We start from the raw sequence: 12749 nt of genomic DNA on the forward strand, positions 1-12749 counted from the left end.
CTGTCATCTTAGACAGCCCAAAATAAACTCTTATTCCTTCATTTATTTTCCGTAGAAAACACCCCGTACAGAAAATGATACAATTCAAGTGCCTCTCGCTCTCCCTGTTTTGTCAAGAATACGACCAATAACCCTGTCCCTGTCCCTCTCCTCATTTTGGATTGTCTTTAAATGTATGATATCCCCCTTTGCCTTCCCAGCTCAGAAACTATATCTCCTATCTTCACCCCCAACTTACCATTATACCCTTCCCTTATCCTCCCTAGTTTAGTCCCAATCCTATCGATTGGACAGGTTGGATTGATTTTAGGTCATATAATTTAGATCATGTTATTTCAAGTTATAGTCATTCGAGTTTGAGGTTTGATTTTTCCTATTTTAGGGCGTCACGTGTTTTTTTATCAGTTTTGGTTCAAGTTATTTTAAATTCATGTTAGATGAGTTGAGATTGTTAATTTTTTTATTATTAAAGTTATATTTGATTATTTCAAGTTTAAACTTAATGGGTTGAGATTACAAATTTTTTATTTTTAAATTCAGATGGATTAAATTGGAATATCTAGAGTAAGGTTAAAATTGAGTGTTCGCCATTAATGACATCCTCATTTAAAATATTATCAATGTTAGTATGTAACTTATGCATATTACATAAACTAATAGCAGAGTTGGACTGTATTTAACAATAATTGTATAGATTGTGATCAAAATTTTAAAATTTAAAAAATAAATTTGAATATATGGATTAAACCCACAACTTTCACATAATATAGGGACTATTGACAAAAATAATTCACAAATTTGAAGTTGAATTCTTTCATGATTGTGAAATGACTGAGAGCACTGGCTTATGAACAAAAAGTACATGAACAGTATCAGAAACTATGTGATGATAGCCTTTAAGCATGGGGTCACAGTAAAAATACCATTGAAAACCAAGTTGAATTCAGAGCACAACAACAATGAAATAAAACAGTAAAAAAGAATTCCTTTCTGCAAATTTCACAGCTTTAGGTTCTAGCAATGGCGGGTGATTTTTTGTTGTAGGGTTCTTAAAAAAAAGATATTGGTTGAATTAAAGTATCGTCATAATTATTTCTCGAGATTATGTGAATATTATAGTAATTGGAGAGTTTTCAGGTACACAATGTGACTTTGACGTGTGACACGAGGACTATCATGTGATTTTGAACCACCATGCGACTTTTAATAAATTTGGTGGGTGGATGGAAGACGCACTGAAATTTCAAATGTAGAGAGGGTGCAAACGTAGATTTTGAATAAATGGATGGGGAGGGGGAAAGTCACACTGATTGTCGGGTGACTTTTTGGAGTCCATTGTATTCTCCGTAACTTTTGATGAGTATTATAACATTCACATTAAATCATAATTTTTTTTTGATAAAACCTTATTACAACCAATAATTTTTACTTTTTGGAGTCACATTGTATTCTCCGTAACTTTCAATGGGTATTGTAGCATTCACATTAAATCATAAAATACTTTTGATAAAACCGTATTTCAATCAATAATTTTTTTCACAAGAGAGATGTTTTCCAAAACCCGAAACCAACTTTGTAGGCAATGGGTCAACGTAACAGACGGAATTGAGAGCAATAAAATATTCACCAGGAAGATATCTAGTTACATCTGCTGTAATTATTGTTGTTTTTTTTACTGTTCTGATCTTTTACAGCGACGTATCATTTGTCTTCTGTTTTTTGTTTTTTTACAATAGAACAATGGTATTTTTGCCCTATAATAACATTTATTATCTCTTGATTGTATCTTAACTTGATTAATATAGTTGTTATTATAATATTTAAGAAGATATAAATTCAGACGTATTTAAGCATGTATTATGCTCTTAATTAAATTAATTCAAGTTTTGTACACTCTAACATAATTGGATTTTTCACGAATGGTCATTTTTAGTATTTTTTTTCTTTTTTTACCACTATACTTTGAAAAGCTATGTTTTCATCATAAATGTTGTCATATTATTGCATTTTGACCACTTATTTGTTAACTATCACTAAGGATGTAACAACAAGCTAATGTGACGAGTTTAATTGATCACCCAATTACTCACCTAATTACCACATTCATGACCCTAAAAAGGTTAATGATGATTTTAAAAATTCTAAAATTCTTTTTATTCCTCACGAACCAAAAAAACTCATCGTTGGCGCCGACGAGCCTCCTCTCTGATTGATATGGATACCGATTAACTTTTCTTTTTCTCTTTCACTTTATTATATTAATTTTCTCTAAAAAAATCTTAAAAGACATGAAATCATATTTGTTTTTCGTTGTTCAATTAACATGTATTTTTTAAGCATGGTGGAGGGATGGGATTTTAGCGTTTGTCTAATATGCAATTTAATGAAAATAATTAAATACGTTAATAATTTAGACTAACTAAAAGTAGGAAGAACAAATTATATCAAATTAAATATAAGAACAAGAGACCGAATTTTAGAAAAATAGAGGGATCAAAATCATGAATAAGATATTTATATAAAAAATAATGAAATTCTTTTTATATTGCATGATCGTATCATTTATTTACTAGGGTTCAAAGAAAGGAGGTTTGAAAAAGTTAAAACAGGTGCAGAGAATTAGATATAAAAAAAAGTTAAAAAATAAGCAATGTAAAAAATCAAAGGCTTCACGAGATTGTCAGAAGCTGAGGTCCATAAGGCATCTTTCCTCAATAAATTGATAAATTCAAGCTTTTATTCAATTACTTTATTATTAAAAACAACTTTTTTTTAGGAATCAGGATTGATTCTTCAAGCCACAATGCTCATTGTTATAATTCTATTTCCAATAAAATTTCAATGGAAGATTTGTCAAAAAATAATATATGTTATGAATTTATGTTTACTTCAAGAACTGACATAAATATACATAATTGAATATACTAGATTACTATTTAAATTTAAATCAAAATATATTTTATTTAAAGTTTAGAAATTAAATTAAAAATGAATTATTTTTAGCGATTCATGTTATTAATGTTATATGAATTAACATGACAATGATTAAAATCGATAACGTAAATAAATCAAAATGTAATATTTTAGATGTTGGGTGACCTATAAAACAAAAGAAAATCAAATAAAAGTGACATTGGTTGTAGATTAGCCTTACTAATAATATATATTTTTGAGGACATCTGAATCTTTAAGCGGCATGTTTTTGTCATGTAATGCAGTTTCTCACGATGCCAAGGCAGTAGTTTTATAATTTTATTCCCTTTTTGAATTTCAAATAGCACCAAGTATGAACACCCTGACTCCATCATCTTCCAGTTCCACAATTGAATAAATATTCCATCCTTCAATCTCCACTTTTCACCACCATGGAAACTTCCCAAAGCTCTCTTCTCATTCTCATGCACTGAGAAAAATAAACAATGGGAAAAGCTACAAGGTGGCTGAAGAGCTTGTTCGGGATAAAGAACTCGAATTCCGGTGAACGGAAAGAAAAGAAACGGTGTAACATCGGCCATTCAGGGCGGGACTCGAGCGGCGGATTATGTCACGACCCTACAACGATCCCACCTAATATGTCGCCGGCCGAGGTTGTGTGGCTAAGGTCGTTGTACAATGAAACGGAGAAAGAGCAGAGTAAGCAAGCAATTGCGGTGGCGGCCGCCACGGCAGCTGCAGCAGATGCGGCTGTGGCTGCTGCTCAGGCGGCAGTGGCGGTGGTGAGGCTGACGAGTCATGGCAGAGGGACCATGTTTGGCGGTGGACATGAAAAATGGGCTACTGTTAAGATTCAGACCGTCTTCAGAGGGTATCTGGTATGCATATAGTCTTTCTATATGATTAAACATTAACATTATTAAAGGCTATTTTATTCGTTTGGAACCAGGCTCGAAAAGCATTACGAGCCCTGAAAGGATTAGTGAAGATTCAAGCCCTTGTTAGAGGATATTTAGTGAGAAAACAAGCTTCAGCTACACTACAAGGCATGCAGGCACTGATAAGAGCTCAAGCTACAGTCAGGTCCCAAAGAGCTCGGAAATCAATGGTACAAAATGCATCAACTTTAATTTTAGTTTTTTCCCAATTCTCTTTTACTCGAAAACAAAATGTTTTCATTTTCCATTTTGTAGGAGAGATTTGATGATACAACAAGTGAACATTCTGTTTCTTTCCATAGTAGAAGATTCTCAGCTTCTCTTGATACTTCATTTAACATTGAAGGAAGTCCCAAAATTGTGGAGGTCGATACAGGCAGGTCGAAATCGAGATCCCTAAAGACCAACACTACCGTATCGGATTTCAGCGACGATGTCCCGTTGTCTTCTCCATTTTCTGCTCGAGTTCCGACCCGTTCATCAGTGCCGTTTCAAGAGACCGATTGGGGATTAACCGGAGACGAATGCAGGTTCTCGACCGCACAAAGTACGCCTCGGTTAGCCCCGGTTACTCCAGCCAAGAGCGTGTGTGCCGATAACTTTTTCGCACACTACGGGAACTTCTTCCCTAATTACATGGCGAATACAAAATCGTTCAAGGCTAAGTTGAGGTCACATAGTGCCCCGAAACAACGGCCGGAACCGGGGCCTAAGAAGCGGCTTTCGCTCAACGAAATGCTGGAATCTAGATGTAGTTTGAGTGGTGTTAGGATGCAGAGATCATGCTCACAAGCTCAAGAAGCTATCAGTTTCAAGAATGCAGTGATGGGGAAGCTTGACAGATCCTCGTATGATTTGGCAAAAGATCTTGAGAGCAACTGTTTGCAGAGGAAATGGTGATGCTGTAATTCAAATCTTATTGTTATCTCAAGGAATTTGCCTTGTTGTCGATGAAATGAAATTGCAATTGTTGAATGAGTGGTTCTTCTACAGCATGTAGCTAATTTAATTTTGGTCAGAGATACTATTTTTTAGAAAGTTATATTAAAGTTAGAAAAAAAATGAAATTATAGAATTTCGGTAAATATTAAATTAAATCATTAATATAAAATATTAAAAAAATTTAAAGGTGCAGACTATCCTCACACTCTCTCTATCTATCTCTCGCATGGTCTCTTTTCAATTTACTTAATTCTCCAGATTCTTCAAATTATGATTTCTTTCAGTAAATTGAAAGGTATAATTCTGGTTTTTATCCTTTTATCATAATAAAATTTGGGATTTAAATGACTACTTTATGTTAGCACAATCTGTTTCCTCCACGTTCTAAATTGATAACTATTAATTTTCTTCATTAAAGTGATAATATAAAATTCGTTTTTATTATTATTTGGTCATACAAAATATAAGAAATATGAAATTATAAAATTTCAGTAGATATTAAATAAAATTATTAATATAAAATATAAATGACATTTAAATTATTTAAAAACTTTAAAGATGCATACTATCCTAATACTCTCTCTATCCATCTCTCCGCATGCTCTCTTTTCAATAATATACAGCCGATAATAAAATTTGATTTAATTCAGATGATCATAATTCTGAAATTTATAAATTATTAAGCTTCAAAATATTATATTTTGATTGATTTAATCTCTTTACTCAATGGTTTCTTCTCATGGTCCCTAAACGCAGCACTAGGCTCTCAGCATACTGGGAACAATAGCTGCTTCTAGTTACCTAGCTTTTGGCATAGTCAAGCAATTGGGTTCTTTCTTTGGTCGTGAAAATTAATTTTTCTAGTTATATTTTATAATAATATCATTTTTCAGTATTTAGATTTATTTATTTTTTAAAAAGAATATAATGTTGCGGAGTACGACCATCGGATAGAGTAAAATTGCAACTGATAATTTGAGAAAATAAAAATGAAGATAAAGAAAACACAAATTTTACGTAGAAAATCCCTAAATAATATAGGGTAAAAACCACGGGCAAAGATAAAAGAATTTAACTATGAGAAAATATGAATTACAACTTCTCTCGATCTAACAAGGAGAAAACAATAACAATTCTCTCTTGATAAAAAGGAGAAAACAACTCTCAATAAAACTATCTAAATTCTCTAGTATTTGGAGAAAGCTAGAATGATGTGGGATGATTTTGAAGCTAAATGCGTTAGGGTATTTATAGTTGAAGCTTAAAGACTAATCTTGTAAATACCCTAAAGTACAAGACTAATTGAAGAATTTTACTATCCCACTTTTTTCAACATTTTCGGTGCAACTTTTGACCAATGCACAAATCCATTAGGTGCATTAATACACCGATTTTATTTTTGACTTTCAACAATCTCCCACTTGAAGATTTGATTGTTCCTTGAAGATTTGATTGGAACAATCATATCTTCACACCATTCTTTCTACATTGTACCTTCATGTTGCTTATGTTTCTGATAGGCCACAAGAGGATCGACACTAAGTAAATTTATCAGCATTGATCGCCTTCGTCATGAAATTTGCTATGTTATCTTTGGTATGTATCTTCTGCATATCTACCGTTCCTTCTTCCACCTTTTCAAAATGAAATGGTACTGAACTCGTATGTGCTTTGTCCTTGAATGAAATGATGGATTCCTTGCTAGATGCAAGGCGCTTTGACTGTCACAAGACATAGAGACATACTCTTGATTTTGCCCAAGCTCCTCCAATAACATCTTCAACCAAATTGCTTCTTTACTGGCTTGTGTAGCTGTTACATATTCTACTTCTGTTGTAGATGTAGCCACAACTGACTGTAATTTTGAAACCCAACTTACAGCTCCACCAGCAACTTTGAATACATATCATGTTGTAGATTTTCTTTTATCCAAATCCCTTGCATAGTCAGAATTGACATACCCATTGATAAGTAAGTTTGATCCTCCATAACATAATGCAACATTTGATGTCCCTTTGATGTATCTCAGGGTCCTCTTTACTATATTCCAATGCTCTTTGCCTGGATTCACCATGTATCGACTAACCACTCCCACTGCTTGTGCAATGTCTGGTCTTGTGCATATCATAGCGAACATTAAACTTCTCACTGCCGATGCATACGATACTCAAGACATCTCCATCCTCCCTTCTTCACTGCTAGGACTCATACTGGAGGATAATTTGAAGTTAATAGGAAGACGGGTAGAAATTAGCTTACAATCTTGCATGTTTAATCGTGACAAGATCTTCTTCAAGTAATTCTTTTGTGAAAGCCAAATCTTCCTATTACTTCTGTCTCGGTGAATTTGCATCCCTAGAATATTGTTTGCTGATACCAAATCCTTCATTTCAAATTCCCTAGCCAGTTGTGCCTTTAATTCTTCAATATGATCTTTGTTGGGTTCTGCAACCAACATGTCATCCACATACAACAACAATATAATAAAATCGTTATCACCAAACCTCTTGAAATAAGCACAAGGGTCTGCATTAAGTCTGTTGTATCCAAGACACATAATGAAGGAATCAAATCTCTTATACCAACTTCTTGGCGCCTTCTTTAGACAGTACATAGATTTGTTCAACCTGCAAACTAAGTTCTTCTTTTTTTTTTCTTCAAAACCTTCAGCCTGGAGCATGTAAATATCTTCTTCAAGATTTCCATGAATAAAAATTGTTTTAACATCTAACTGCTCTAGATGTAAGTTCAATGTGGCACACATTGCCAAGACTACTCGAACTGTTGTTAGTCGAACTACGGGAGAAAAGATATCATTGAAATCAATACCTTCTTTTTGAGCATATCATTTGACCACCAGTCTTGCACGATACCTTTCAACTTGATCATTACCATTTCGCTTGATTTTGAAGACCCATTTGTTACCAATTGACTTCCTTCATTGTGGTAGTGGCACAAGGTCCCATGTATTATTTTTATGAATGGCTTCAATTTCTTCTTGCATCGCCATCATCCATAGTGAAGCATATGAGCTGTTTATTGCCTCCTGGAATGTTGCTGGCTCACAATCCTCTGTTAAAAGGCAGTATGCAATATTTCCTTCTATAACATAATCTGAGTGCCAATTGGGACGTCTTTTCACACGATCTAATTGACGAGTTGTTGTAGCTTCAGAACTCTCTGGTTCTTGTTCATCATGTGTTGGTTCTGTTTCAGAAGAATCTCCTTGTTCAACCTCATTTTCCACATGTATCTGTGTAGTCTCTGACTTTTCAGCGCTATAATCGTCTTCTTTTCTTTGTAGTTTATCTTCTATAAAGATAACATCCATGTTGATGATCACTTTGCGGGCAGTGGGATCACACAAACGATACCCCTTTACTCCATCAATACAGTTTTAGTGAGATGATCCCATATCATTCTAGCTGTCTTCTTCTCCTCGATGTTTGACAATACTTCATCTGCTAATGCTAGATGAAAGTTTGCCATAGCATTCTCATCTATCTCGTTCCATTTGTTGTCATTTATGAAATCTATCGACCTTTCACTGATAGCTGCTAAACAAACCGTCTTTCCTCATGATGACTTTCATCTTCAATTTCCACAATGAGAAATTTCTCCCATTGAATTTTTTAATATCAAATTTCGTTGTCATAACTTCTATTACGGATAGTTCCCACTATTTCACTATCGTAAATAGTTATCTGGAACCTTAAAAGAATGAGTAATACATTCTTACTTTCTTATGTTGGAGGATCCACATTTTGGTGGCAACCACAAAGACAATAAGTAGATATTATACACTCTAATCTGACTCTGATACCAATTGTTACGGAATACAACCATTGGATAGAGCAAAATTACAACTGATAATTTGAGAAAATAAAAATGAAGACACAAATTTTACGTGGAAAATCCCTAAATAATATAGGGTAAAAACCACGGGTAAAGATAGAAGAATTTAACTATGAGAAAATAGGAATTATAACTTCTCTCGATCTAACAAGTAGAAAACAATAACAATTATCTCTTGATAAAAAGGAGAAAACAACTCTAAAAAAACTCTATAAATTTTCTAGTATTGGGAAAAAGCTAGAATGATTTGGGATGATTTTGAAGCTAAATAAGTTAGGATATTTATAGTTGAAGCTTAAGGACTAATCTTATAAATATCCTAAAGTACATAGACTAATTGAGGAATTTTACCACCCCACTTTTTTCAACATTTTCGATGCAGCTTTTAACCATTGCACCAAATCCATTCGGTGCATTAATGCATCGATTTTATTTTTGACTTTCAACATATAACATATTTTATCATTACTCTCGATATGAAAAGATTGTATTATAATCAGATTTGTTCAAGGATGGAGCAATTAGATCGAAATTTTTACAAACACTAATTTACTTTGTCGGTCGGTATGCATAAAAATAAAATTTGATGACTAAATCTATAATTTGATCCATTCAGAACCATCAATGAAACTAAGTGAAATAAATGGTTTGGCTTCCTCATCCGTAAGTTCCCTGGACGACGAAACCCTGCCGGGAAACTCGCTCCCGGCCCGGTGCAGTTGTACTGCCCGTAGAACACTGTCCTGTAAAAACAAAACAAGACCCAACCACATTGTTACGAATTCGAATTCTAAATTACTCGAAATTAAAGATAAAGGGGAAGATTATTACATTTCGCGGTTAGGGTCACCCCAATTATACCAGCCCTTAGGAAGGATGATGTTGTCCATGTAAGTGTAAGCAAAGTCTACCCTAGAGAAAGGACCCCACGCCCTCCCTAGGTACAGTCCCCCTGACCCCGACACCTTACACTTCACAAAAGAGAACCCCGTGTCATCTAAGATACTTCCTCTGTTTTGTGCTATTAATGCCCGTGTTAACCTTGCTGTTGCATGCACGTGACACCCCCGGAAAAATATTAGCACCGATTACGTTAAAGGATTCCTACGCATGAATCAATTAAATTAAGTTCGACTTAAATAGAGTTTGATGTTTGATTCGAATTCGATAGATTAGATTTTCTTTTTTTGAAATTTTAGTTCAAGTTGATTTTTTTAAGAATAAAGTCAGACTGAGTAGGAGTTTAGAGTGAAAAATATCCGATCGTATATAAAAATAATAATATAATTGATCTTTATATATTTAGAGATAATTGTTGTTGTAATACCTCTCTCTTTATATATATATATATATATTTATTTATTTATTTAGGTCATTGTTTTACCTAATAAAAATGAGAATTATATGTGTTTGTATGTGTCAGATTGATAGGAGTGTATATTTTTATCATAAATATAATATCGATTTTCAAATAAGATGAAGTTTCTCTAAATTCATATTTAGTAAAAAAAATAAGTAGAGAGATATTATACTCAAATTAGATTGACTAAAAGCTCGACCGAGACCATCTCTTGACCTAAATGCATGTTATTTTGTATGGATAATCATTGTTGAGCTATAGTTAAAAGGGCACTAATTGTGGGGGCAGGCAGTTCAAAAAGTATGTAAGGCGTGACAAAAGCAGATATGGTGAATTATTCCCTATACCAAGTGTGGTAAAATTTGCTAGTATATAAAAAAGATGAGGTGATAAGTTTGATATAATTCTGGAATGTCATGATTTAGCATCAATTATAGTGAAAATCATGATGAACAACGGATTCAATCGAATCTTAATTCGATGGTATCTTTTAGAATTTGTGAAATCGAATGTACTTAAACGTTAGAAACAAACCTCGAAAGGGAGAGAGCATTGCCAAAGATGAAATCCAGAGCCATCAATGTAACGCTCTTTATAGTAATGTCTACCAAAGTGATCATAGAGAGTGTCCTGAGCTCCGAGGAATCGACATCCGAAGAAAGTCGCCGTATCCGCCGATATTCTAAATGCCACGGCTTGCTTTCCAACTGCTCCCGGTGGTGGAACTGGTGCAGTGTTCTTAGAGAAACCGAGATGTTATTTTGCACTAAGAAGAAAAAGTGAAAGAAAGGGCAAAAATTAATAAAATTAACCAAGGTTTTTTTTAACCTTGAATGTAATGTTTTTGGCAATAAAATACGGGGAATTGACAGCAAAAGTTGCAGAACCATAGGTCCCCAAAGGTTGTCCATTTGGACCAGGTGTTTGAGCTGTGTCTCCCCATTGAACTATTGTTTTGTCTGCTCCTGCTCCTTGAATTGTTATGAAGGATTTCAATGCTGGAATGTTAACTTTTTCTCTGAACAAGTAGGAAAAATGTTACGATAATCGACAAGACAAGCACGAGCAGATCGAAAACAGGAACATTTAAGATTGTATTATCAGTAGTTAGTTACGAGTAAACCCCTGCATGGACCTTGATAACCACTCTGACAAGGTTAATGAAAGGCAGGGAATCAATGGCATCCTGAATCTTGGTGAAGTCTCCGGCCGCTGGATTCTTGTCAACGGTGATTTTATAAGACGGGAAAAACTTATTCTTCGCCGTCCTGAAAATCAAGTGTTTAAGGCTACCGACGAATTTGACCCATTGCATGAAAGGCTGTTCCGAGAGACAGACTCCGGTCGTGTTCGACTGCTTGTGATGCTTCCCTCTATGGCTTCTCAGCTTGATCCCTTTGGTATGACACAATGCCTGACCTGAATTTAAGACAAGAATCAAGATGAAAAAGTGAACAAGTCGTAAAAACTTGGACATTTTTAAGAATGAAGTGGAACCAAACATTTATGTAGCAACTGACCATTAAGGTTTATATATGAACAAGTTTAGGTGGGGGGAAAAAGAAACTAGAAAGTGATGGTGGTGTTGTTTAATTAGAGAATCAATGACAGATAAAGTGAGAGTTCACGGGTGCTTCAGCTGACAGGACACACAGAGAGAGAGAGAGAGAGAGAGAGAGAGAGAGAGAGAGAGAGAAGCAAACAATGTAGACCACAAAGACACAGCCAGGTCGAACTTTTTGTAATAATATAAGAATTTATATTTCTTGCTCCATGTTTATTGTTTGTTTGCTTTATTGCTTGCTATTAACGCCCGTGAATGGTCTCTCCTTGCTGTTTTTATACGAGAGGTGAATATATTCTTGGATTCAAGAGAGGTTGGGATTTGGGAATGTCTAAATCTCATTAGCTTAATTAAATGGGGTAAACCAACTTTCAATTCTTCAACTTCACTTTTTTTTCAATTTGGTTCCAAAAAAATTTTGTATGTCATTTTTTAAGTTTGATGAGTTTTCTCATTTTTTTAATCATTCTAATACCATAATATTGTTCAATGTGATTAGGGATGATCATGGTTAGATTGGTCAAGTTTTAGTTTACTTGAACTGGACTCGAGTATTACATTCTTTCACCTATTATTCGATTCGAATCAGGTTTAAAAAAGTTCAAACTGACCCGAAATTTGATATGATTTTTAGGAATGATCATGGTTGGATTAGGCCAAATTTTTAGTTCACTTGAACCGGACACAAGTATTACACCCCCTCCATATGTCATTTGATTCAATCTGGATTTATAAAGCTCCATCAACCCAAAATTTGACTCGGCTTTTAGGGTAAAAACTAACATTCGACACACACACATATATAATTTTTATTAGGTAACATAGTGACCTAATTAAGAAAATATAGAGAGATGATTATAATTGCAATTATTCATAAATATATAAAGTGCAATCATACAATTACTTCTGGATCTGATTGGGAATATTTTTCACCCTAAATCCAACTTGACCCAACCTTATCTTTAAATAACTCAATCCTATGTCGAGTCAAATGTACATCCATACATGAGGTAATCTTAAATAAAGTATCACATCTTCAAGAAGACTAAAATGAGTAAAAGAAATTCAAATTATAGGATTAATATGAATCAAAATAAAATTTAGACACCAAGTTGTGATTGAGTTTGTCTATGTGAAGTAAATTTCTACGGTATAA

General features: G+C 34.0%; 1 protein-coding gene and 1 pseudogene across 1 annotated transcript; one reads left to right on the top strand and one right to left on the bottom strand.

The window, feature by feature from the left end:
• Nucleotides 1–3327: 3327 nt before the first annotated feature.
• Nucleotides 3328–4847, top strand: LOC120167836 (protein IQ-DOMAIN 14-like). The gene is made up of 3 exons (XM_039176729.1): nucleotides 3328–3812; nucleotides 3884–4042; nucleotides 4128–4847. The coding sequence occupies exons 1-3, from the start codon at nucleotides 3420–3422 to the stop codon at nucleotides 4770–4772; spliced, it is 1197 nt and encodes a 398-aa protein (XP_039032660.1). The 5' UTR covers nucleotides 3328–3419; the 3' UTR covers nucleotides 4773–4847.
• A 4361-nt stretch (nucleotides 4848–9208) lies between these two features.
• Nucleotides 9209–11519, bottom strand: LOC120167861 (annotated as a pseudogene).
• Between the last annotated feature and the right edge of the window lie 1230 nt (nucleotides 11520–12749).

Source organism: Hibiscus syriacus, unplaced genomic scaffold (genome assembly GCF_006381635.1).
Source record: "Hibiscus syriacus cultivar Baekdansim isolate YM2019G1 unplaced genomic scaffold, ASM638163v2 tig00111701_pilon, whole genome shotgun sequence".
Lineage (NCBI taxonomy): Eukaryota > Viridiplantae > Streptophyta > Magnoliopsida > Malvales > Malvaceae > Hibiscus > Hibiscus syriacus.